The 24,515-nt window shown below is 43.4% G+C and overlaps 6 protein-coding genes across 11 annotated transcripts in view; 3 read left to right on the top strand and 3 right to left on the bottom strand.

The window, feature by feature from the left end:
- The window catches only part of LOC103461842 (glutaminase kidney isoform, mitochondrial-like), a 29,286-nt gene extending 23,527 nt beyond the window's left edge, over positions 1–5,759 (bottom strand). Inside the window, exon 1 of one of the 2 annotated variants that reach the window (XM_008404194.2) lies at positions 5,305–5,759. In XM_008404194.2, the coding sequence (XP_008402416.1) occupies positions 5,305–5,585 (281 nt within the window). In that variant the 5' untranslated portion in view covers positions 5,586–5,759. The remainder of the gene's footprint in view (positions 1–5,304) is intronic. The other variant, XM_008404193.2, reaches the window with a different exon arrangement.
- Positions 5,760–6,196: 437 nt separating this feature from the next.
- Positions 6,197–9,603, top strand: fkbp7 (FKBP prolyl isomerase 7). The gene is made up of 4 exons (XM_008404195.1): positions 6,197–6,431; positions 7,737–7,888; positions 8,251–8,378; positions 9,066–9,603. Exons 1-4 carry the CDS (start codon positions 6,226–6,228, stop codon positions 9,225–9,227), a joined length of 648 nt encoding a protein of 215 aa, XP_008402417.1. The 5' UTR covers positions 6,197–6,225; the 3' UTR covers positions 9,228–9,603.
- Positions 9,604–10,316: 713 nt separating this feature from the next.
- On the bottom strand, positions 10,317–14,305 carry osgepl1 (O-sialoglycoprotein endopeptidase-like 1). 4 transcript variants are annotated; one of them, XM_008404196.2, is made up of 7 exons: positions 14,079–14,305; positions 12,510–12,897; positions 11,848–12,052; positions 11,636–11,784; positions 10,832–10,962; positions 10,686–10,757; positions 10,317–10,474 (listed from the first exon to the last, which is right to left on the bottom strand). In XM_008404196.2, exons 1-7 carry the CDS (start codon positions 14,282–14,284, stop codon positions 10,390–10,392), a joined length of 1,236 nt encoding a protein of 411 aa, XP_008402418.1. In that variant the 5' UTR covers positions 14,285–14,305; the 3' UTR covers positions 10,317–10,389. The 4 variants fall into 4 exon arrangements, with proteins under 4 accessions (XP_008402418.1, XP_017159214.1, XP_017159213.1 ...); XM_017303725.1 differs by lacking the exon at positions 14,079–14,305 and adding an exon at positions 13,884–14,072 and having other exon boundaries at positions 12,510–12,892; XM_008404197.2 differs by having other exon boundaries at positions 10,447–10,538.
- Positions 14,306–14,405: 100 nt separating this feature from the next.
- alkbh6 (alkB homolog 6) lies at positions 14,406–17,140 on the top strand. The gene is made up of 2 exons (XM_017303726.1): positions 14,406–14,499; positions 15,671–17,140. The coding sequence occupies exon 2, from the start codon at positions 15,676–15,678 to the stop codon at positions 16,372–16,374; it is 699 nt and encodes a 232-aa protein (XP_017159215.1). The 5' UTR covers positions 14,406–14,499; positions 15,671–15,675; the 3' UTR covers positions 16,375–17,140.
- Positions 14,410–21,175, top strand: adat3 (adenosine deaminase tRNA specific 3). The gene is made up of 2 exons (XM_008404198.2): positions 14,410–14,493; positions 18,812–21,175. The coding sequence occupies exon 2, from the start codon at positions 18,823–18,825 to the stop codon at positions 19,864–19,866; it is 1,044 nt and encodes a 347-aa protein (XP_008402420.1). The 5' UTR covers positions 14,410–14,493; positions 18,812–18,822; the 3' UTR covers positions 19,867–21,175.
- Positions 20,994–24,269, bottom strand: ormdl1 (ORMDL sphingolipid biosynthesis regulator 1). Of its 2 annotated transcripts, none has more exons than XM_008404201.1 (4): positions 24,162–24,269; positions 22,487–22,661; positions 21,829–21,980; positions 20,994–21,734 (listed from the first exon to the last, which is right to left on the bottom strand). In XM_008404201.1, coding segments are annotated over exons 1-4 (465 nt in total). In that variant the 5' UTR covers positions 24,164–24,269; the 3' UTR covers positions 20,994–21,598. The 2 variants fall into 2 exon arrangements, with proteins under 2 accessions (XP_008402423.1, XP_008402424.1); XM_008404202.2 differs by having other exon boundaries at positions 22,487–22,730; positions 24,162–24,266.
- Positions 24,270–24,515: the final 246 nt, after the last annotated feature.

Here is a 24,515-nt window from a genome sequence, read left to right as displayed (position 1 = left end):
CCATCCATCCATCCGCTCTTCTGTGTGACTCAGTTTTCTCTTGGATTTTTTCCACATGAGGAAATAATCGACACGCCGCAGCTTTTGGGACGGAGAGTTTAGCAGCAAACAGAACAAACTACCAGCTCTGATTATCATCCAACTAAAACTTGTTGGATGATGAACTAAAATCTCATCATTTATTGAGATAAATTAAAATATTGTTGTTTTGACACCATTTTCAACCGATGGTGGAAAAAAATTCCCTCTGAAGGATTAAACTTTAATCTGCTGTGAACTGGATCCAGAAATGAAGTGAAACRTTTAAAACAAAACAAATGAAAACAACAAACCAGAAATAAATCAGATTATGGAAAATATGTACACAGAAAACTGCTAATAGTCAGAAAGGAAATCACTGAGCTGATTTTATCATTGATAAATCATTGATTATTGGTTATTGGGAAACGCCCAACAGTTGAAGATTATTACACTTAAAGTTTTGATGCTTTTAATCAATAATATTAAATAAACTTTTAGCGTTTGACGAGTTGATCAGATATTCTGACCTTTGGTTGATTGGATTAGATAATTTCTATTAAAGTTAACTTCTAGTTGTCTTGGAAACACAGATGGATGGATGAACAGATGGATGGATGAACTGATGGATGGATGGATGAACAGATGGATGGATGAACTGATGGGTGGATGAACTGATAGATGGATGGATGACCTTCACGGTTCCCCTGATCGACCTTCACGGTTCCCTGATTGACCTTCACCTCTCCCCTGATCGACCTTCCCGGTTCCCTGATCGACCTTCACGGTTCCCCTGATCGACCTTCCCGGTTCCCTGATCGACCTTCACGGTTCCCCTGATCGACCTTCCCGGTTCCCTGATCGACCTTCCCGGTTGCTCCCAGCCCGATCACATGGCATTTGGTAACTTCCTGCCTCCAGCGTTTGGTTCTGCGTTCCACAGATTCCTCGCTGCTGCAGGCGGATTAATAAAGTCAACATGGCTGCTGGTCCATTCATGCGTTCATCCAGCTCTCATCTGCACACATTAATTCTCTAGTCATTTATTTTGGAGAAAATTTAAAACCAGAGCTGCAGCTCAATGATTCTCATGGTTAATTGTATTTTTTATTTAACCTCTTTAACTGTTTCTAAAGTAAAAATGCATTAAAAGATGCAAATAATTAATTCTATTTTTAAATAAAAGAAAAACATGTTGCCTTAAATGGACCATTTTTATTTAAAGTCGGCAGGTAAATATTTAATATGATTTTTGGTAAATATAAAAAGCAATGAAAACATYTGATAGATATTTTCCAGCAAACAGCCATTTTTGAGTCTGATTCTCCAGATAACGATCAATCGATTACTAAAYAGCATTTCATTTTTTATTTATTATTATTATAAATTAGTTTACTAGTATTTCAACTAAACCAATTAATTGCTTCAGTCCTGCATAAAACCACAATAAAATGGTCTGAATCAGATCACAGTCATGTGTCAAACGGCCTAGTCAAAGCAACCTGATTGTCTCAGATGTTCTCCATCCAACCTGAGTAAAAACTAGACGTGTAATTAATCATATTTATCATCCATTTCCAATTTTACCTCCARATGAWCYTAAAAACAACAACAATAAAAATGTTTTGTAAATTTGAGCTCATCGATGGAACCTGTTTGCATTGTGCTCTTATTTTGAAGAGTCAGAGCAGGAAGGCAGGCAGCTGTTTCCAAAACAAAGAGGCCGATCGGTTTGTTTATAGGGCATCAAACCATCGGAGCGGATCTAGAACTACATTTTCTACTCTGAAGACGACGAATCTGAAACTGAAACAGAAGAAGAAGAAGAACGCTCCGATAAATCGATTGGAGATCAGGAATCAACCGATACGGACATGAGAAACCGATTTGATCTGCGTCTGAAATATCGCCACTCTGCTGCCAAACCAGGACATTCTGCACTTTAACAAAAACAATAATAAATAATCAGCAGATTTTCCTACAGATCATTGATCGGTTCAGYGCACCAACCAGAGCCGATGCCTCCGATCAATCGCCTGCTGACYGTCAGGCAGCRATTGATTTATCGACTATTGAAGTAATCCACCGATCGATTAATCAGTAACACAAACTGTAAAACATTATTTGCTGAAAGAACAAAACATTCAACAAAACTGAACAAAAATATAAACATTTCAAATTTAAGATGAAAAACTTTTAGTCTGAAAACCATCAGGGTCACCTTCAGATTCACCTTCTGGAAATAATCTCCCATTAATCACATCTTTCTGTCCAGTTAATCAATTATTATCTCTGTATTGATGTTCAGTTTTAGTTTCTCCTGTTGGTGTCAGAAGCTGCAGATTGATCCTTTGATCGGTTATTGACTTTTAGAAAACAAAATGTTGATTTTAGCATTTAATAAARGAATCTGATTATTTATTTATTTGCATTTTTAATGTTATATAAGAAATGCTTCAATGTTTAGATGAAAAATCTGCAGAATAACCAACTTAAAAAAATCAGATTAATCGATTAATCATTAGAATAATCGATTACTAAAGTAATCAATCGCCCATTGTGTATTTACTGATTTGGTTTTATTAGTTCCTGTTAATCGATCAGCTGATMTGAGGAAACTTTCCTGTTTAATCAGAATCCTCTCGTGTTTTCCACCAGGCAGCAGCAGTTTGCCACGCTTTGCACATTTCCCAGAATGCAACGCTGCTCTGCTCCTTCTCTCAGCAGAGTAAACACTCCACGCGTTGCCACGGTAACCAGCTCATCCAGAACGTGTCCAAACAGATCGGACCGAGCCCAGGAACCCGGCGGTCGCCTGGAAACCAGCAGAGGAGGGGGAGGGGGAGGCGCAGCCGGCCGCGGGCAWGAAGACACCGGCGATAAAAACTCTGGGACCAGATTAAAGGCAGAATATTTAAAATCTAATCTGGGATTTCTGAAGTTTTCATCGGGATCAAACTACAGCAGCTGCAGCTGAGATACAAAAAACATTTAGATTCTTCAAACCTGGACTAGATTATCCTACAACAGCTGGAAATTTGGTCTTAAAGGGGCAGYGTCACGTGTTCCCCACTTCACAGCTTAATAAAGAAACTGTTTCCTTCAGTTGTTATTAAAATGCTGTTTATATCAAATATGACTTTAAAGAAATTTGATTTCCTGATGTAAAGCCTTAAAATTGTCTCTTTAAGAAGCTCCTGCTCTTCCTGAAGCTCCGCCTCCAGGAAGTCATCCAACATGGCTCCTCTATTAACCCTTTGACGTTTTTACCAGCGTTGCTYTGAGCAGCAGCTCCTATAATGAGCTCAGCAGCTGTTTGCTAATTGCTGCTGGCTAGTCTGAAGGAGCAGAGAGGGGGAGGAGCTGCACCTGGAAGGCGGGGCTAGGGCCACCCACGTGTTTAGCAGCTAAATGGTTGCCATGGAGATTAAACYATTTCTCCAACATGAAAGCAAAACTCCAGGGAAAAACATGAAAACACGATGAAACGCTAAAAAACGGAGTGGATTTTACACGACACTGCCTCTTTAAATATTCTGGAATTAGAAGAGATTAAAGGCTTGGATCCAATTTTACAGTAAAATGCAATAATAATAATAAAAAAACTTAATATATTCACAGATTTTCCTGCCATCTTTTAAAACTGCTCTTCGTTTGACTCAGAGCAAATCTGGACCGTAGATCTAAAACACTCAGATTAGACTTTTAAACATGCAAAATAAATAACAGAGACAACAAAATGAATTGTGAAAAATTACCACCCAGTTTTWGGTAGAAAGAGAAAAACAATAAATCAAGAAAATKAAAGTGAGTTTGTTTTGATCCATCATGTGATTGATTTATTGATCATTTCGACAGGCCTATTTGAAAATGCTGCTGTGTTAGTTTACACAGAAAGAGAAAATTAATCTGCAGCTCATAAACAATCCTGCATGTTTCAGATGCTTTAACACACCTGCAGACGTCGGCCAATCAGGCGTCAGTSTGACTCAGGTGAGCTGAAACAGGAAACACCTGAGGTAAAACCATTATCAATGTCTGTATTGGTCCCAATGTTGAAAGCATTTCTAGATCAATGTTCCAGATCTGAAGCACTTTCTGAACCATTTGAAAGGTTTTTGTCGGTTTCTTTATTATCCATCTTCCATTGGCTGCTTTCTGGACCCGTCACAATAATCAATAAAGCAATAAATTATGATAAATGAAAACAAAATGAATAATTTCCATTTTCATGACTCGTTTTTCTGGATGATTAAGGTTTCGGTCTGGACCTTTGCTCTCAGTTTGTTCACAGATATTTCATAATTCATTTTATTTGTCGTTTCTGTTCTTTTTATTTATTTTGGATATTTAAATTCCAGTGTTAAATGTTCATTAGAATTTAAAATGACTGATTTTGAAAATGTGTTTTTGCATTATTTGGACATAATATATTACCTGAAAACGGCCTCAATAAGCAATAATGATGATTTATGGTCCAGTAAAGCTTGTTATGACGACAGGCCGACTGTCCTCCTTATTGGCTGAAATAATTAAAGTTGTGTTGTTTTAAGAGTTTGACCTAGATTGTGAAGCTATTGGTGTGAATTATCAAATACATTTTTTAATTCAGCACATTTGTGTTTTGAGTCATTTCAGCTGTTTTTCCTGGATCAGCTAATGCTAAACCTCAGATATCGGTATTGGAAGTGAAAACAGTGGATTGGTGCATTTAGACGTCAAATATAACAAATAATTATTACAAACTTTACATATAACAAATAGTTTTTTACATAAAATCCATCATAATTGTGTAATAATCCAGTCCAGGCTCAATCTGTTTACGTATTTTAGATTTTAAACTCATAAAATGTTGTGTAATAGCCCTTTATCCCAGCAGGCTGCCGTCAGAGCAGGAGCACGCTGGGGGGCAATAAGCGCTATGACTGGTCAGATGGAGCCTTAATGGGGTTAATTCAACGTGTTGCTGTTTTAAATGAAGCTCCAGACAGAAATGAACAGCAGTCACATGGTGCGGTGGCCGCCGCCGCCGCTGCTATCCGGGACAGGCCGTTACACCGTCTCCAGTCCGCGTTGCCACCGCCTACACTGGTTCTGATGGTTTCATGTTGTCGGACGCCACCATATGTTCATATTCTAACTGGGAGGAAGCAACTTTACGGGTTATTTATGACATTTTTATACAGGCGGTGAAAGGACCCCGCATCCGCTCAAGTGCGTCATGACTCACCGTGACCCCCAGAATAATCCACCCACCCCGGGAGAGAGAAAACCTAGCAAACGTACTTGTCTCCTTCGGCCCCATCCTTCTTCAGGTGTTCGTCCAGCTCCACGGTGGCTGCGCCTTCTGTTTTTACGCAGTAGGAGCGGCGCGGCGCGGAGCAGGGCGCGGTGCGGCGCGGCGCGGCGGCGGCGGCGGCGGCAGAAACATCACTGGGGACAGAACCGAGGCAGCGGTGGTGCCGAGGCGCCGGGTACCAGCTCTCCTGGGTGCGGCAGGGGAAGGGACGCTTCACGGTGGCTTGAAAACACTCCTTCAGGACTGTGGAGAACCTGAAATGTAACATCTCAATCCTGTCCGGCTGTGGGGGAGAAACGTGGGTCCTAACGAGTCGGTCTGGAGGAGCTGCTTCTCGGAATGAATAGAGTCTGAGCGGCGATGAGTCACCCGCTCTAAATAAATACCGGCGTCTGGCCCCGCCCACCTCTGCTCTGATTGGTGGAAACAATTCCGCTTCATTTTTTTTCTTCTGAAACACGTGTTACACTGGCGCACTGCTCCCTCTATTGGCAGACATTAAAACTACATTAAAACACATTCCCTGTGTTACTGTTGTTTATAAAATTTAATGTCTGCTGCGATGGCAGATGAAATAATTCACAATATGCTGCAACACAAGATTATAAAATAATTAGAAACTAAAATAAATGCATGTGATTTTTACACTAATTAAATTCCACATTAATATTTTTTGTATATTAAAAAAATATATATATTATTTGATTTATTTGATGTATCTAATTCCCGTTTTATTTGAAATTAGCACATAAATAAGTAATTATTTCATAATTTTATGTTTATGAATAATGGCTGTTTGCTTCAAGAAACATAGATGTCTCAGTTTGTCAATGAAAGCGTCATTGTGACGTCACCCGGGCGTCAGCGTCAGGGGTCAGATTCAGAAGTTGCCACGAACGCAAAGCGGGATGATGCGGAGGCTGGTGAGCTGCGCTGTGTGCGTGTTTCTGGGCTGGCAGCTCGGTTCCGTCTGGGCCGCCGAACCGCAGGACCAGGTCCAGATCCAGGTTCTGTTCAGGCCCGAAGAGTGCAGCAGGAGGAGCAAGAAGGGAGACCTGATCAACGCTCACTACGACGGCTTCCTGGAAAAAGATGGTTCCCAGTTCTACTGCAGGTCGGTTCTACAGGAGGCTGGTCCAGTTTACTCTAAAGACGTCCTGGTTCTGGTTCGGAGACTCACTGGGAACAGCGGGCTGAATAATATGGGTTTGTAAAGTTACAGTCACAATTTAACAGCAAGAATTTGGGTGAAATAGGAAAAACGAGGGTCAATTTTTCAGTCATATTYTCATTCATTCATTTATAAAAGTTTCAAACTAAATATTTGTTYAGCAATATTTAAATAGCTCCTAACTAAACATGTTTTTATCTTAAATATTGAATTTAAATATTTAGCTTACTAACTAAATATTTAACTTCAAACTCAATATTTAGTTTGAAGCTAAATATTTTTGCTTGCAGGCTAAATAATCTCTGGACTAAATGTTTAGTTTGCTAAGTAGATATTTTGCTTCAAATTAAATATGTATTTGAATCTAGTAACCTGGCTTGCTGACCAAATATTTAGCTTCAAAATAAACTAAATGCTATTTAGTTAATGGTTATAACAAAATATTTATTTTGCTAACTAAATATTTCATTTTAAAACTGACATTTATAAATTAAAAAAATGAACCTTCGTTTTCTTTTTTTAATCTCAGACCATCCATCCATCCATTTTCTTGCACCCTTGTCCCTCAGTGGGGTCGGGAGGGTTGCTGGTGCCTCTCCAGCTAACGTTCCGGGCGAGAGGCGGGGTCACCTGGACAGGTCACCTGGACAGGTCGCCAGTCTGTCGCAGGGCAACACAGAGACACACAGGACACACAACCATGCACACACACACACTCACACCTAGGGGCAATTTGGAGAGGCCAATTAACCTGACAGTCATGTTTTTGGATTGTGGGAGGAAACCGGAGTCCCTGGAGAAAACCCACCATGCACAGGGAGAACATGGAGACTCCATGCAGAAAGACCCCAGGCCGGGAATTGAACCCAGAACCTTCTTGCTGCAAGGCAACAGCTCTACCAACTGCGCCACTGTGCAGCCCCACCTCATGACTAAATAAACCAAATTATTGCTGTTAATGTTTGACTRACTTTACAAATGGCGTCCAAAATCAGATTTAAAAATGGCAAAACAATCCGAGTTGACCAAAGTGCTGTGCGGCTGATATGATGCTTTATGACGGGGAAGATAATAAACGTTTCTCCTCTCAATAAAAGCTGCTTCTGTTTCCTGGCTGGTTTTTAATCCAGAGGAAAATTCTGCAAACCTCCAGAAATCTGAGCTGAAAAACTCAAAGAACTGAAGCTGGAGTCTGGTTCTGGTTCTGTCCGCCCGGACTCTGTAACCTGTTCACTGTTTCTGTGCCAGCCGGTCGGACAAGCAGGGACACCCCCAGTGGTTCGTCCTGGGCGTGGGACAGGTCATCAGAGGCCTGGACGTCGGCATGATGGACATGTGCGCCGGGGAGAAGAGGAAGGTGACGGTTCCGTCGGAGCTGGCGTTCGGTCCGACAGGAAAAGGTTGGTCTGCCGAACAGGAATGGACGTCCTGCGGGACTGGGACGTCCTCCGTGTCTTCATGCTGTCTTGTCCTCTCTTGCAGCAGCGCCCCCTGTAGGCTGAGCATGCTCAGAGGGTTTTTCTTTGCATGCGCTGGAGCTGGCTGAGATAACTAACGCTGTATCTGTGCCACCTGAAGGGGGCGCTGCAATGGYTCCTGCACTCCAGGTTCGAACTTCTGCTGAAGTCTTTTCTCCTCATGGATAAAATGCATGTTCCTTCCAGTAGAAACTCATTTCCTGGGATTATTTCAGGTTTTTTGCAGAGCGATTTAAAACGTTTRAGGTTAAAGCGGTTCTGGTTTGTGTGTCCGGCTGAGAAAGGTCCGGTTCCGCCCAACGCCACAGTGGTGTTCGAGGTGGAGGTGCTGTCCGTGTCCAGAGGCCCCCGCAGCATGGAGGCCTTCGGACAGATTGACGTGGACAAGGACAAGAGCCTCACCAAGGCGGAGGTAACGCAGAGCCTTCCTCCATTTTCTAACTTCTCCAAACGCCTCGAGCTGCTAAAGAGGAACTAAACTCCAAATCTAGTTATTTCCTACATAAACTGTCTAAATTGGTTGATTGGGTTCCAACTTTGTTTCAATATAAATTGACATTTTCATGTAAATTTTCTTAATTCTGTAATATTTGTCCTAAAGCTTCCTCAGTGCTGCCCTCTTTGGGTTGAAGGTGGTACTGCAGATGAATTTTCTGATTGGTTCCAACAAAAAAATAAAAAAGTGAAACCAAACAAGTTGGAACTTGTTTGGTTTCACTTTTTAATTTTTTTACAAAAGTTGCTAGATTTGTCTATAGTTTATATTTTATGAATGTGGCCAGATTTATCACTAAGTGCTTTTTGAAAAAAATGATTCATATTTGTTGCTAGTCACTTTCTCTGTAAAACGTCGKCAGATTTATTTCTAGTCGCTTTTTTGGGAAAACGTCGTCACATTTTAAAAAAACAAAAAATGTTCTATATTAGTTGAATATAGAAACACCTGGAGCAGCGTTGAGCAGTGGTTCTGCCCCTCCCACACCTGTTGCTCAACGCTTCCAATGATTTCTCACTTTCTGATAAATCAGTGGGCTACAGTTTGGTGTTGCATTTTTGCTGTTCGTTAGAGCTTCCTGAAGGTGTGCTCCGTTGTGTCCAGGTGAAGGAATACCTGAAGCTGGAATATGAAAAGGGCGGGAAGCCGCGGGACGAGCCGTTCTATGAGAAAATCCTGGCCGACATCTTCTGGAAGAGCGACCAGGACCGAGACGGGCAGATCAGCGCCAAGGAGTATAACATATATGAACGGGACGAGCTGTAGCGGCTGTGTCTGTGATTCCTTTAGAGAGGAAACGGGAAGAAGTGAAACTGAATCAGTTGGTCTGTTTTCATGAGTTAAACCACTTCTGCTCCCAGATGACATCCACACTTCTTCTTCTGGTGTTTTTAAAGTTAATTTAGTGGCACACATTTCTAAGTAACTGATTTTTATCGGTTTGGATCACGTCCAGAATCGATGCMTTTAGATTAACGGTTCTAGAACWGGAAGGTAGGAACCGATGTAAGCCTGCTGTAGTACCCGGACTAACCACGAGGCTGCACAGGTCACATAACTGCCGGGCGGATGAGCCACAGGCAGAACTTTTTATTTGAAACCACTTCYGAGGCTGGATTTATGAAATAAAGACGTAGAACAAATAATACGTGTGTTTTGATTTGATGAGAATAAAGCTCACATTAATTTCTGTCTTTTTTACGAGTAAAACCAGAAATAGTCACATTCTACAAAAATGTTTTCCTTTTACAGCTTAGTTAAGATATATTAGTTTAGTAGCCGAATATCAGAATAGAATTTAAAACTTCTTCAAATTCAGAAGTTTACAGAACATTTAGCTTATGGTAGTCAAATTCGCCAGCTGATAACCGGAAGTTCACAAAAGCTGGATCTTGCGAACTTGTATGAACTCCTGCTGGTTATCAGATGGGTCCAACACTGTAGACCCATCGGTAAAACTTCTTTAATATCAAAACGACTGTTTACAGCTGAAATGTTCACACGTTGAGAAAAAAAGCGAAACAAAAGCTTCGCAAGACCGAGCTTTTATTTTGGTACTCAACTTCCGGTTATCGACAAGCAAAATTGAATACTAGCTTGAAATATTTCGCTTAATTTAGTTTGCAGCTAAATGTTATCAAGCTAAATTTCTACTTTGAAACTGACGTTTATAGATTGATAACAGTGAAAATGTCACTGAAAAATGAAGCGCTTTTTTTGTTATAACTCAAATAATTAGTCAATTCTGATTATGTGACGTTACAAACGGCGCCTCATTAAATGTTGGTGATCCTGAAGCTTCACACCTCATAGTTATTCGTTCATGATCAGAATCCTTTAAATAAGTCATAAATCTTCATATTAAAATACTTTATTCATAAATAAACATCTCATTTCTGCACAGTTTGGATAGATGGAGCTCTGCCGGTCAGTCTGGGATCTTGATCCGGATGGACGGCAGCCGGATGGCRGCGGCCCTCACCTGGGCTGTGATGTCCACGCCCAGCGGAGCTCTGCAGCAGAACCAGCAGAACGGGTCAGAACCTGCAGCTCATGTCAGTCTGAGGGTTTGATCCGCTAACAGCAGGAACCGGGTCAGTACGGTAGAATGTACTGGTTATTTTATGATCCAAAAATCTACAGTAAACAGTCTTTAAAATATGAATGAGAGGAAGTGAAGCCCTGACCAGAACSTGAACTGGTTCTGACCCGTTAAGAACTGACCTGGGCTCGTAGCTGACCTCCACCTCCGGCGCCAAGATCCCGATTCCTTCCCTCAGACGCTCCACTCCGTTCCTGTGGGGAAGGAAACCAAACGCCTCAGGTGAACCGGACCCGTTTCCAACCGCAGCCGGGTCACCAGAACTCACCAGGCGACCATCGCTCCGTTGTCGGTGCAGAACCGAGCCGGAGGGCAGAGCAGCCGCAACCCGGTCGCCTCGGCGACGACCGCCAGAGCTTTACGGATGTACTGGTTGCTGGCAACGCCTCCGGACAACACCTGGAAAAAAACTGGGTCAAATCTAAAAGTATGGATATGCTGGGTTGCTATGGAAACACTGCAGCTTTCTGTTTTTAATTTTTAAATAACCGATACTGATTCTGAAGTTACAGTTTTCTTGCCCAGCAGATAAAATATTTGGCTGCAGAGAATTTCAAGACCTCCTCATCCTCATACCACTTCCTGTCGTCTTCTTCGTCGCTTCTGCCAGCAGTAACATCCTGTTAATGATCATGTGACTTGTGTGATGTGAAAAATGTTTCTATGGTAGTTTTGCGAATTTTGGTACAGATGAAAAAACATCTCAGAGCAAAAACCCTGTTGAAAAACGAGTTTTTCTGAAATAATCTTGCTTCAATTAAGCCAATTTATTTTCTTTATTCCAATCTGCATAATTTTACAGTGAATGGAACGCAGATATTGACAAAGTGGCAGATGGCTAATGGACTGAGCCGGTTCTGGTTCTGGTGGAGGTTTCTTCCTGTCAAAGGGAAGTTTCTCTCTCTGCTGTTGCCCCCTGCTGGTCAGGAGGAGTGATTGCAGCGTGTCAACGACTCGATGCTCAGCTGGTTTCCTCAGAAAGTGATGAACTCGATGCTCTGGTTGGCGGCTAACTGAACTGAATGTGATGAAATAAAAACAAACGGATCGGATCCAGCGGTCGGTTTCTCACCAGTGTCGGGTTTCGTGACGGCAGCAGACGGTTGGTTCTGCAGAACAGGACGGCCCGGTGCGTCCTCTTCGCCAGGTGTGAGGCCACGGTGTGCTGCGTGGCGGCAGCGATGTCGTTCACACACGACAGCACCGTTCCTTCCTCTACGCCTGGAAATGGATCGCTGTGGTCAGGAAGGCTAAAGCTGCACAGGAAGTCCAGAACCGTCCTACCTTCCTCGGCTTCCTGCTTCTGGATCAGCAAGGTGACCTGGTTCCGCAGCCCGGCGAAGGAGAAGCAGCAGTCAGGCGTTTGTCCCATCGGCGTCCTGAAGCGGAACCTCGTCCTGTCGCCRTCCTGCGCCAGCAGCTCGATGGCCTGGCCGCCGCTCAGCGCGGCGCAGCGCGGCAGTTTCCTCAGGGACAGACGGCGAGCCACCTGGAGGGTCAAACAGCTGATGTCGGTTCAGAACCACGACACCTAATCTGACCAGTGCACGTTAATGAACGTAGTGTTGTTGGATTTAGATAAATGCTCATTTCCATCCGTAAATCCCATAAAACACTAAATACAAACATTCATACAAGAAACTGAAATTTTGAGATTAATTTATGAAATTTTCTAGAAAAAAACTTTTTCAAAACTTAGAAATACTCTTTTTTTTTTTTTTTAAGAAACATTCTGATAATCTCAACATTTCTGATTGTGTCTATCAATTTTTTTTTTTTTTAATCATTCTGAGCTCTGAAATTTCCTTTTTTCCCCCAGAAATTTTCTGAAATGATTTTTTGCAGGGTACTGACTCCCATCTAAAGTGGACCTGATACGCCATGATACTTTTGAAATTAAGTAATCAGCAGAGTTAGTTACTTTCCCAGGTAACTGCCATCTGCACCTTGTCCAGCGTGTCTCCTGGAGCTTCGTCCAGCGTTCGGCCCAGCAGCAGGAAGTCGTCGACGCCCCGCGCCACGGCCAGCAGGGCGTGGCCTCCGGACACCAGCAGCACCAGGAAGGGGAAGTGCAGCGGCTGCAGCATCCTGACGGTCAGGGCGTGGGCCTCCATGTGGTGGACGGGGATGAACGGCTTGTTGTGGTGCCTCACGAAGCGCTGGCTGAAGCTCAGGCCCACGGCCAGACTCAGAGCCAGGCCGGGCTTCACGGTGGCGGCCACAGCGGCCAGCTGGGCCGGCGTCACGCCGCTCCGGTCCAGAGCCTCCTGCACCACGCGCTCGATGCTTCCTCTGTGCAGAGCCTGAGCTACAGTCGGGATGATGCCGCCTGTCCTGCAGCAACCAAACACATGGTCCACTGTCTCTGCTCAGATCTGCACTTTGACTAGGCCACTGCAGCACATGGATTCTTTTCTTTTTCAATCATTTTTGTTGTAGATTTAATCAGTTTATTTCTAAAACACAAATTAACAACAAATATAATTTCGAGTCACTTTACAACCAAAAAAATCATTTCGATTAAATCTATTGATCCTCTCAATCAGAGAATTAAGTTACATTTATTATTTATATTATTTTAAAAAGTTTCTATCTCAGCCAATCAGAGCGTCAGACCAGGTGGAGCTTCTGGAGAGAAAAAATAACTGAGAAAACTAAAAGTTTGAGATAACAGCAAATAGTGCAAACTGAAGAAAAACTAAGTACATACATGATATATTTAGTTGAATAGTCAAACAACGTGAATGAACACAGAAAGCTTCTGATGATTTGACCAAAGTGTGGTCCGGGGGCCATTTGCGACACGGGGACTGAATTTTTTGCGGACTCTGATATAAATTTTGAGACTTTTTACTTTTATTAACCAGGCAAAAATATAAAGTAACAAATTCAAATCTYCTGGTGGAAACTATTATGTAGAACGCAAAGTATTTGTCTTTTAATAACCAAAATATCAAAAACATTCTGAAATATGCTTTTATTAATTTAACTCCAGTAAATACAGCAAAAGTTTTTTATTATTATTTTTAAACAAAGTGACTCAAATCCAGAAAATAAACTTAATCCTTAAGAATTTACAGACTTCTAAGAAAAATTCTTAAAAATAATTTACACATTATTTTCCTACAAAGAGAAAATGTGCCTGCATCATTTGTCTAATTAAAATATTGCACATTTAGTTTTTTTTATTGAGCAGGTTAATTTAAAAAATACTTTGTGGTTTCATTTTTTTTAGTATTTTTTTGGCCCACCTCTGCCTTAGAATGAGATATGAGGCAGAGAAATGGAGAATGAAGGACTTCAGGAGGTTTGGAGATGACCTTTGACCCTCTCCAGCCTCTCTGAGGTCATCGCTGATGTCTTTCCGCTTTGACTAACAACCTGTGAGCTGCAGGTCAGCAGACTGACACATGCAAAACTTTAGTGTTTGCTATGACCAGATTATTTTACACCATAAGAATTTAAATATAAACGAACTGAACATTGAAACAGAACCTCTGAYATCTGACCCTCACCTCAGATGARCCTCCTTCTGGGAATGCAGGGATTCTCCCAGTATGGCTCCAGTTTCGTCCATCACAGCAGCTCCAGTCTCATCGCAGCTCGTCTCGATGCCTAAAACCAGCCTGGAACGGAATGCCTTGCTTCCTGCCGTGTGTTTGCTCCGCAGCAGCCTCAGCAGGATTCTAACCTTCGATTGGATCATGGTTGGAAACGCCATGTTCCCTCTGTGAGCCGGAAAAGTTTAGAATCCTACCGCTTCACCATTAAACTACCATTAAACTATTAAAACAACGCGAGAAAATACGGAGTAGCCCTGTCGGAAATGTAGCCACCAGCGTTTCCCGCCGGACACTTTATGTGGTTGCACACAGATGGAGAGCACCAGTTCGGCTCTTTGGATATAAACTGTATTTTTTATCGAAAACTGTGCAGGTTAGTCCAACCTTTCTCTTTATTTGTGTTTTTGAATGTATAAATATTAATCTAACATGGATGTAGATGTTATATTAATACTATTACGGGTTAAAAACGTGTAAAAACGACCCGTTTCCGTTTGGGAAATATGTGTTACATTTTTAAAAGTCGTCGGGGGTCTTTTAAAATATTTTTCTGAGGATTTATGAGCATATAGGGATTATATGTAGAAACTCACTCTGAGTAATCAGTGACGTATGACGTAAAGGTTTCCAAAAGCCTGATTTTTAAAAAAATCTCAAGAAAGTGACCAGTGTGCGTGTTAACTAGCTACACATTTCTTTATTGTTATTGCATTTTGTAGAGGTCATAGGAAGGGTCAAAGGTTAAACTTCATATAAAAGACCTTTTGATATGTTGGTTCCAACTCTGTAATTCACAACATAACAATCTTAAATGCTTCAGAAGAAGGAAACTGGACTTTTTCTCTCGTCTCCTGAAGACTAATGTCTCATCTAAATGGTTTCTTCAGTCCTGAACAGAATTAACATTATTAGGAGTTGAGGCCAGAACAGTCACACCAGCTAAGGTCACCGCCGCCCCTTTTCCACTGAGCTACGTGGCACCGACTGGTGCAGTTCGGTACCCATCGGTCTCTTTGAGCTATCTTAGAAACCGACCTCTACCATTCCTGCTTTCCCTTCAGAGGTTCACCAACAGGTTTTTAAAAAGTTCATTAAAACCCTGATAGGGTCACTGAGGTCAATATTGGGGTCTTTAAAGTTATTGAACAGGGCATGAAGGTCAGTACTGTGGTATTTAGTACATGTGGACCCCTCTGTCCAGCTCAGTGTATCGGTTGTTGTTGTTCCTTGACGATCCATCATGTCCATAATGATGTCATCAATTGTTTTGGTCACTTGTTGAGAGAAACTGAAATGAAAATGAGACGAAAAGAGAGATTTGTTTGAAGACAACAACCTGCACATGTTGGACATGATTTGGTTTGAGTGAGGAGTGAATGAAGGCTTCCATGTTTAACCTGAAACCCAGCATGTTAAAACCCAACACTGTGGCCGACTCGTCTCTACTGGCGGTTTGCGTTACCAGTCAGTTCATTACTTCAATATTTTGGTCTCACTCGTTCTGAACGTGTTTTAATTAGGATTTCATGTGAACTTCTCTTAAGGAGACATGGAGCGGCCATCTTGTGTTGTGGAAGATTTGAAGCAGTTTGTTGTCAATGAAGCTCCACAAACTGCGTTTTACATCCCGGATTTCATATCAGAGGAAGAGGAGTCCTTCCTCCTGCAGCAGGTGTACAAGTCCCCCAAAACCAAATGGACCCAGCTGTCCGGCCGCCGGCTCCAGAACTGGGGCGGCCTGCCGCACCCCAAAGGCATGCTGGCCGAGACGCTTCCTGACTGGCTCCAGAGCTGCTGTGAGAAAGTCTCGTCTCTGGGAGTGTTCGGTGGGAAAACGGCCAACCACGTGTTGGTGAACGAGTACAAGCCAGGCGAAGGCATCATGGCCCACGAGGACGGCCCGCTGTACCACCCCACGGTCAGCACCATCAGCCTGGGCTCGCACACCCTGCTGGACTTCTACCGGCCCGTCTGCAGTCAGGACGGGCTGCAGACCCAGCAGAGCCGCTACCTGCTGTCCCTCCTGCTGAGGCCGCGCAGCCTGCTGGTCCTGCAGGACGACATGTACMGTCAGCTGCTGCACGGCATCCAGAACCGGGACMKGGACCCSCTGACGGACCTGGTGGCCAACCTGTCTGCCGCCGGGGCGCGGCCCGGGGAGACGCTGRGCAGGGGAACCAGGGTGTCGCTCACCATCAGACACGTTCCCAAAGTGATCAGAACCAGGATGGTTCTGGGAAGGAAATGACCCGACCGGATCAGAACCAAACCAGAACCACAGCTGGAAGAGTCTCATGATGAATGCTTTGGTCTGAATTATTATTATTACTGTTACTGCAGGAACAACATTCCTATGTGAATTTTAAAAATGATCTATTCAAATATTAATAAAACGCATCGCTAACTGAAAAGTTTGTTCCTCTAAGCCTAAAGCGCTAATCATAAACATTAGTGACGCTGATACATGGTGTTCAGCAGAAACCAACACTAATCTGTTCTACCAATATTTAGCAAAGGCTCATGCTAAGACGCTATTTATTCCAACATGGTGTTTAATGGAAGCTAATGCTAAAGTGTATTAGCTTTAAAGTGCATTTATAGTAGTTGAGCATCGTTAACTCTGGTGCTGATTTTGGCTAATTAAATTTGGTCAGAAAGCACACAGACAGCGATGCATTCAGGGTACAAGACAAATATAATTTACKGCACTTGGTGCTTCAGAATTTATGCAGAAAATTAATTTAGGGGAAGCTAAGTGCACTAAATGTTTTCAAAGTTAGCAAAAAAGCTAATGTGCTAACTAAAAAAAAAAATTAACTCGGTGGAAGCGTACCAACATGGATAGTCATGGTGATAAATTTCTGGTGACAAATTATTTGTATCATCTGAAAATATGTCAACATTTTATATGTTACATATTTGCTGTCATAAATGCAACAGCTTAAAAACTGATTTATGTCTTATTTTGCTGGGCCTTTTTTCTTTTTGTAATAACCAAAATAAATAAATTATTTTCTAAACTCTGCACATTGAGAGATTTATTGAAACCGGATCATGTTGAGTTGGATCAGATAAAATGTTTCTTATCCATSAAGAAGGTGGAGGCTGAAGGTTCAGGGGTGAAGATCCTCCCATCGACCTGGTTGCTGGTTAAAGTGCTTCCTGTCATTGAATGTAAAACATAAGAATCCAAGCAATGACGTGAGAATCATTATGTATTTTTGCTTCTGCTGTCAAMGTGAGCTGTGGCTGACTGAGCGGGACAAGATGTCTGTAAAATCTTCAGTAAAATGAATTTTACTACATAATTCGTTTCCGGTGAGAGTTGGACTCCGCCAAGGCTGCCCTTTGTCACCGGTTCTGTTCATTACCTTCATGGACAGAATCTCTGACCAGCCGAGGTGTTGAGGGGATCCGTTTTGGTGGCCTTAGGATCACATCTCTGCTTTTTGCGGATGATGTGGTCCTGTTGGCTTCATCAGAACGTGATCTGCAGCTCTCACTGGAGCGGTTCGCAGCCGAGTGTGAAGCGGCTGGGATGAGGCTCAGTGCCTCCAAATCCGAGGCCATGGTCTTGAGCCGGAAAAGGGTAGAGTGCCTTCTCCGGGTCAGGGGGGTCGTCCTGCCTCAAGTGGAGGAGTTTAAGTATCTGGGGATCTTGTTCACGAATGAGGGAAGAAGGTAGCGGGAGGTCGACAGGCGGATTGGGGCAGCGTCTGCCGTGAAGCGGGCGCTGTACCGGTCCGTCGTGGTGAAGAGAGAGCTGAGCCAAAAAGCGAAGCTCTCGATTTACCGGTCGATCTACGTTCCCACCCTCATCTATGGTCATGAGCTTTGGGTCATGACCGAAAGAACGAGATCACGGGTACAAGCGGCCGAAATGGGTTTCCTCCTCCGCAGGGTGGCTGGGCTCTCCCTTAGAGAGAGAAGCTCGGTCATCCGGGAGGGACTCAGAGTAGAGCCGCTGCTCCTCCACGTCGAGAGGAGCCAGTTGAGGCTCGGGCATCTGGTCAGGATGCCTCCTGGACGCCTCCCTGGTGAGGAGTTCAGGTCCCACCCGTTGGATGTCCTGGGGAAGACCCAGGACACGCTGAAGGGACGATGTCTCTCGACTGGCCTGGGAACGCCTTGGGGTTCCTGGAGGAGCTGGAAAAAGAGGCTGGGGAGGGAAGTCTGGGCCTCCCTTCTGAAGCTGCTGCCCCTGCGATCCAACCCCTTATGAAGCGGAAGAAAATGGATGGATGAATTCAAATCATGTACTTATGAAACAACCAGAAGAAAGCATACAAAGGATTTGACAATGTAAAAGGGAAGCTATGTTAGCAAAGCTAGCTAGCTAACGATAGCAATCAGTCTCTAATAAAGGTCTTACACCAGCCCTCACACAGGATTTTCAGTAAATATTAGCTATACACATTAAGTTAGTTACAAACCACCTGGAAGTACCAGATGTTCAGATCTTGGAGGCACATTCAAGGTAAGGAGGGTTGAAACCTGACCACCACTGAGCAACTGAAGCATCTAAACTGAGCTGAGAAACACCCAAAGACAGAGTCTTAGGTTTTACGGATGAAATGAGAGAGGCTCTTGATGGACCAGGTAACGGTCCGGTTGAACAGAAGTTCATCAGCATGTTGGATAAATTATGGTTAAACTGCTGRTCATCATGTTCTCTCTGGGTCCTGGCAGGGCAGCAATGGAGCCTGAGACCAAGCGGTGGAAAGGGTCAAAGWGTGACGGGAAGGGGTCAGAGTGCGATGACGATTCCTGGGTGGCCTTCCCCGTCCTGTCAGACGAGCAGTCAGCAGACGTGGAGCTGGTGGAGGCGTTCGCCGCGCCCATCGTCAACAGGAAGGCGACGTCTCGGCTCGTCAGGGAGCTGAACGGCGTCTACCCGCTGACCGGCCTGCAGCACGTGAAGCGGGTCCGGGCCTGCCGGGCCGAGGACAGTCCCCACCCTCTGGAGGTCCTGCTGTGCCTGCTGAGYGACGTGCCGAACCCGGCGGACGCCAGCATTCCGTCTCTGCTGCCCGCAGGCAGCTGGGAGGGGCTGGGAGAGCCGTTTGTGGTGAAGGTCCCAGCGCGACCCCCGCTGACCCGGCCGCAGTTCGAGCTGGCGAGCCGCCGYTGGCCCACGACCTTCCATGAAGACAAGCAGGTGACGGTGGCGCTGCGAGGGGAACTGTTCGGCCCCCAACAGAGAGCCCTGATGCACACCTTCATGGCGTCCGCCGTGGCCGCCGCCAGAGCTGCGGCGCAGCTGGGGATGGAGGCGGTGGGCGCGGCGGTGGTYGACCCTGAGACGCAGCGGGTCGTCGCCGTYGGCCACGACCGGCGAGGCGAGCACCCGCTGCAGCACGCCGTCATGGTCTGCATCGACCTGGTGGCGCGGAGCCAGGGAGGCGGCTGCTACCGCCACGACAGGTACGCCGCCTGCCGCTTCGCCCCTACAGACCCCCAACCAGAGGGGGGCGCTGTGCCGTACATCTGCAGCGGGTACGACCTATACGTCACCAGGGAGCCCTGCGTCATGTGCGCCATGGCGCTGGTGCACTCGCGCATCGGCCGGGTTTTCTACGGCGCCGCCACCGCTGACGGAGCTCTGGGGACGAGATTCAAGATCCACACGCAGAAAGACCTGAACCACCGCTTCCAGGTGTACAGGGGGGTCCTGAGGAGGCAGTGTGAGGATCTGACCAGCAGGGGGCGCAAAACACCTGAACCACCGCTTCTTGGTTAGCATACTGGGGACGCAGTGTCAGGACYTGACCACCAGGGGGCGTGTGTGACTTGACAACAGCATGCGGATGTTTCTGTGCTGAAACTAGAAGAAGAAATTTCATTTTCTACAAGATCTTTTATTTTGAATAAAGATTTAATCTTTTGATCCTGTTTAGGTCCAGTCTGGACGCCATTTTGATTTCAGAATATTTAGGCATTATCATATAAAAAGCTACAGGAGTCAAGTTTAAAGACCAAACACAAATATGGCCAGAAGTAAGTGCACCCTTTAACAYTGGTTGTATGGTCCTTTGAATTTTATGAAGTTCTAAAACATCTTAAATATAACCTTAAAAACACAAGAATAAACAGATATTTACTGAAAAAAAAGTTAATGGGACGGTAACAGCCAGATTCTGATGATGATTGGATGAATTTGATCATCCAATCATCATCAATGGCTCTTTAGAAAAACACCAGAGTGGAAAGACATCAGAAATTACTTTAGATCAGTAATCTAAAGTGATGCTGCCCAACAACCTGGGATGGGTTCAAGGGTCATCTCCAGACAAGATTATTTGATTAAAGACAAAAAGATTTTAAAAAAAGTAAAAGATTATTGAAAAACAAAAAATGTCAACTGGTTCTGATCCAAAACATGTAATAAAAACTGAATATTCCTTAATAATGAAGCCATTGACGCCCTCAGTCTTTCCCCTTCGGTCCACTTGACGAAATGACAAAAAACTCAGACTGGGTCCTCTTGATAAAGTTCAATGGTTTACTTGAAAAATAAAAACGGTACAAATGTTACTTTTCCACAAAAATAATAGAGTAAACAAAAGAGTCTTAAGCGAGAGAGACAGGTCTGAAAACTGTGGCTCTACTCCAACTGCCCAATCAGTCTCTGGCCACAACCTAATGTCCTTAACTCCAATTACATATGCAAATTACAAGAAGAATTTAGTATAGTCCAATATAACAAATTAATATGCAAGAGAGATTTAACTAGTGATCATTTTTATCCTAATAAACAAATAAATATAAACATAATTTATCCTAAAGGTCTGAATGAACTAAAACTGAATGTAGGCTTCTACAAAATCCTTAAAACGGTGTTGATGATCACAAACTGAGGCGAGGAGCTGAGGGCAAACATTTTATTAAAGATTAGGAACAGGAAAAAATCACGTCCAGCTCTGGAGGAACCGATCAGAACCGGCGGTCCGGGTCTCCAGACAGCAGCTGGGTGACTGTAGTGTTTCCCACAGACAGTAAATCTCCCTCAGTAAACAGATAACCAATCATACCTTTACACAGGACACGGGTCCACAAACACTGTAAAACAAGACGAGCCGCTCCGGTCCGATTAGGGGAGCCATGCAGATGGAGAGCGGTTCTGCTACTTAATGAAATGAAACCAAGACGGTACCGACAATCGGAGGGCGACAGCCTCCAAAGGTAAACAAAACGAAATACTTCAGGGCATCTGAGTGGCTTCAGCACTCAACACRCATCACTCTGTGATCGACGGGGYGGAGAAAAGCAAATTAAAGTCAWCCTAGAACCCGACCGCGGCCTGGGCCAGCCCAGGTCCAYGCAGGCCCRAATACACAATTAAATACATAAGTTACTGATGCACATCATGTCCGATGATCTGGTTCCTGTTAGCGCTAACCCGACACACTGACTGAATGATTTAGTACACGAATCGGCAGTACACACACAGGGAGGCGGAGCTTCTCCTGTTATTAATACTTGTTTATGCCTAAAATCCGGACGCCGTGCAGCTGGGGCAGCTTGGGGATCAGGACGCTCAGCAGGGACGCCGTGTTGATCACGAAGTGCGTCGTGTCGTACTTTGTGTAGAAACTGGCCAGGAAATATCTGGAAAAGACGAGACAAAAATATGAGCGCCATTACACCTGCTACAGCTGCTGCTAGCATCACATTAGCAGCTAGCCGCTGCATCTGCACTCACAGGATGATGGGAGAAATGGTGAAGAACTTTCTGGAGGAGGTGAACTGCACGCCGTAGTCCAGCTGCTCCCAGTGGGTCAGAAGCCGGGCTTTTCCTTGGTCGGGCGTCTCGAAGGGCGTTCCTTTCACYGCATGCATGAACACGTACATGCCCTGCACAGCAACACAAACCATGGGGAGGACTGGATGAGGAAGCATTTTCCTGCTGAAMATTTCACATCATTTTTGTATCAAAGTTGAACTGAATTAAAAACAACAAAAAAACATTTTTAATTCAGGAGCAAAAACAGCTAAACCAGCATGAAAATGATCTTCTCCTTCAGGATCCATAAAGCAGCAGGGCAACCCCAGATCATCATACTGCCTCCACCAACTGACTCAGTGTTCACATGCCTGCTGTATTTCTAGATTTTCTCTTTTCATACAACACCCCTGCTATTTATAGTATGTTGCTTTTGGGTCTGAATTATTAATCTGATGAATTGGCCATTKAAGTAATCAGCTATTTTAGTCATTGATTAATTATTAACTGGAGTATAGAGACTCTAGAAAAATCATTTCTGAAAGAACAACACAGTCAGAACAGGAATGAAGCAAAACTACAAAAGTTGTAAACATTTTGCATCAAAGATTAAAACCTTGTTTTCGGCGGCGCTCACCAGGTTGTGTATGACGTTGGTGAGCGTCCAGACCACCGGGACGCTGAAGAAGGGGATGCTGAGCAGCACGATGTGCAGAACGCCGACCCCCAGGGCGTAGGTCAGCCAGATGCCTCGGCTGTTCATCACGCGGGTGTTTGGGTTCACCTCACTGTGTGCCACACCCACGTTCATCCTGACAGAGACAAACTCCTTCAGGAACCATCCAGTCTCCTCTACAGGCCTGAAACGGCCACTAATAACTCTGGAAACAATCACTCAGTGAGTTGATTACATTTCAGAGGTTTTAAATGAGGTCTGTCAGTTCTGGTCATTTTGTAMAAATAAAATGATGGTTCTTTAAAATGACAGGAATGTAAAKAATATTTTAAGCTGCAGTGCAAAAGCAACACAAAWTATTTAAAGCTGAGGGCGAAGGAACGAGTCGCACACGAACGCATCTGACAGTTACAACAGGAAGTGATGATTTGTTTACATGTGCAGAAGGAAGGAAGAGGAGACAAGTCAGTCTGGGAAAACACCGAGCAGCAAATAAAAGAGAAAATAAAAAACAATGCAGAGAAAACAGACATGTTGGAAAATCATCYGTTTGTTTTCCTAAATGAACATTAGAACAAACCTTCAGTTTTATTTGTTGTGTTTTTTATTTACTCTGACATCATGCAGCTTAGATTTAGCATGTTTTAGTTTTATCTGGTGATTTTTATTATATTTATTTTTGCACTTCAGCTTAGTTGATCCAAATGGAATAAAGTTTTCCAGGTTCTGGACTTTTGGGAAAACTTTAATTTTACATTTTTCCTTCTTCTGTTTTTTTCCCCCTTTTAAACTACAACATTTGTTCTGTAGTATTTACTTCAATTCAAAATCCAATTTGWTTAGCATTTTAAATCTTGTCTTATAGCCTTCCAGAAGTTTAAAGGATTATGTTCTCTAAATCTACCAACTTGGATAGAAAAACTATAATAATAATAATAACAATAATAATAAACCCAGTGAGCTGCTACAGCTGTACTTTACTCTTCGTCTGTGCAGAAAGAAAAGYTAAAAACATATTGTGTAATGTAGCTGAACTTTGAACTCTGACACACTTTCAGCTGCCAGTACGGATTAAAGACAAAAAACAAAACAGCTGAAGCTTCATATTTAAATTATTCCGATTTAAAAAAAACAACAATTGCCTACAAATTGTACTATTATAACTTTGGGTTATAATATTTGTTTCTGCATAAGTAGACATAAACTATTTATTCGCCAATGCAGCGAGTTTCATTAGCCGCTACTGATCTGCCAGCATGTCAATCAGCAAAGTTTTTCCTGCGTTTCTGAACAGAAAATTATTTGAATTAAATTGTGCAAACAAGCTCATGATTCTGGATACGTCTATTTGTTGGACAGATTCATGGCTGTATATCACTGCACCGCYGTTCAAAATACAAAATTTAAACTTATGCAATTTCGAGCTTATTAAATACCATATTTACCCCATGTCGGGTTATATAACCTGCCTTAATATTTTTTTCCTTTGTCCCTTAGACCTTTCATTTCTTTTGTTTTCACTACATAGCCAGGCCCATTATTCACCATTGTTTCCAAAACAAGTTGGTTTCGACATAAATACGGAAATTAATGTCTGCAAAATGTAACAAACATAAAGATTGATCTGTCAACTTACATGTAGCAGCGAGCAGTAGATGTTTTTGTTATTAAAAGAATCACTATGGCGAGAATCGGTGTATCCTTGTTGTTATGGCTAGACTGCACCGACCGGAAGTAGGTGTCGCGGTGAAACGAGTCCAAATATAAACCACTTCGGTTCGGTCCGCCCATAGCAATTACACAACAAACATCAGTTTGATTTTATTTAAATAGAATTTATTTAAACCAGACGTCTGAAAAACATATAATTAATTTCATATTTTTAAAGATTGAGAAGATATTTTTGGATAGTAAAGCTAAAGTTTAGCCTTCAGGTTGAACTCAGTGTAGAATATTCTCCTAAATCCTATTTGAACCCGCCCTCTCATTG

The sequence above is a fragment of the Poecilia reticulata genome, linkage group LG2 (genome assembly GCF_000633615.1).
Source record: "Poecilia reticulata strain Guanapo linkage group LG2, Guppy_female_1.0+MT, whole genome shotgun sequence".
Taxonomy (NCBI): Eukaryota; Metazoa; Chordata; class Actinopteri; order Cyprinodontiformes; family Poeciliidae; genus Poecilia; species Poecilia reticulata.
This window is presented reverse-complemented; position numbering and strand designations above follow the sequence as displayed.

Coding starts and splice junctions, on each gene's coding strand:
- fkbp7 (XM_008404195.1), top strand. CDS start 6,226: ATGATGCGGAGGCTGGTGAGCTGCGCTGTGTGCGTGTTTCTGGGCTGG. Junction 7,889..8,250: donor GTTCGGTCCGACAGGAAAAG/GTTGGTCTGCCG, acceptor CGGCTGAGAAAG/GTCCGGTTCCGCCCAACGCC. Junction 8,379..9,065: donor AGAGCCTCACCAAGGCGGAG/GTAACGCAGAGC, acceptor CGTTGTGTCCAG/GTGAAGGAATACCTGAAGCT.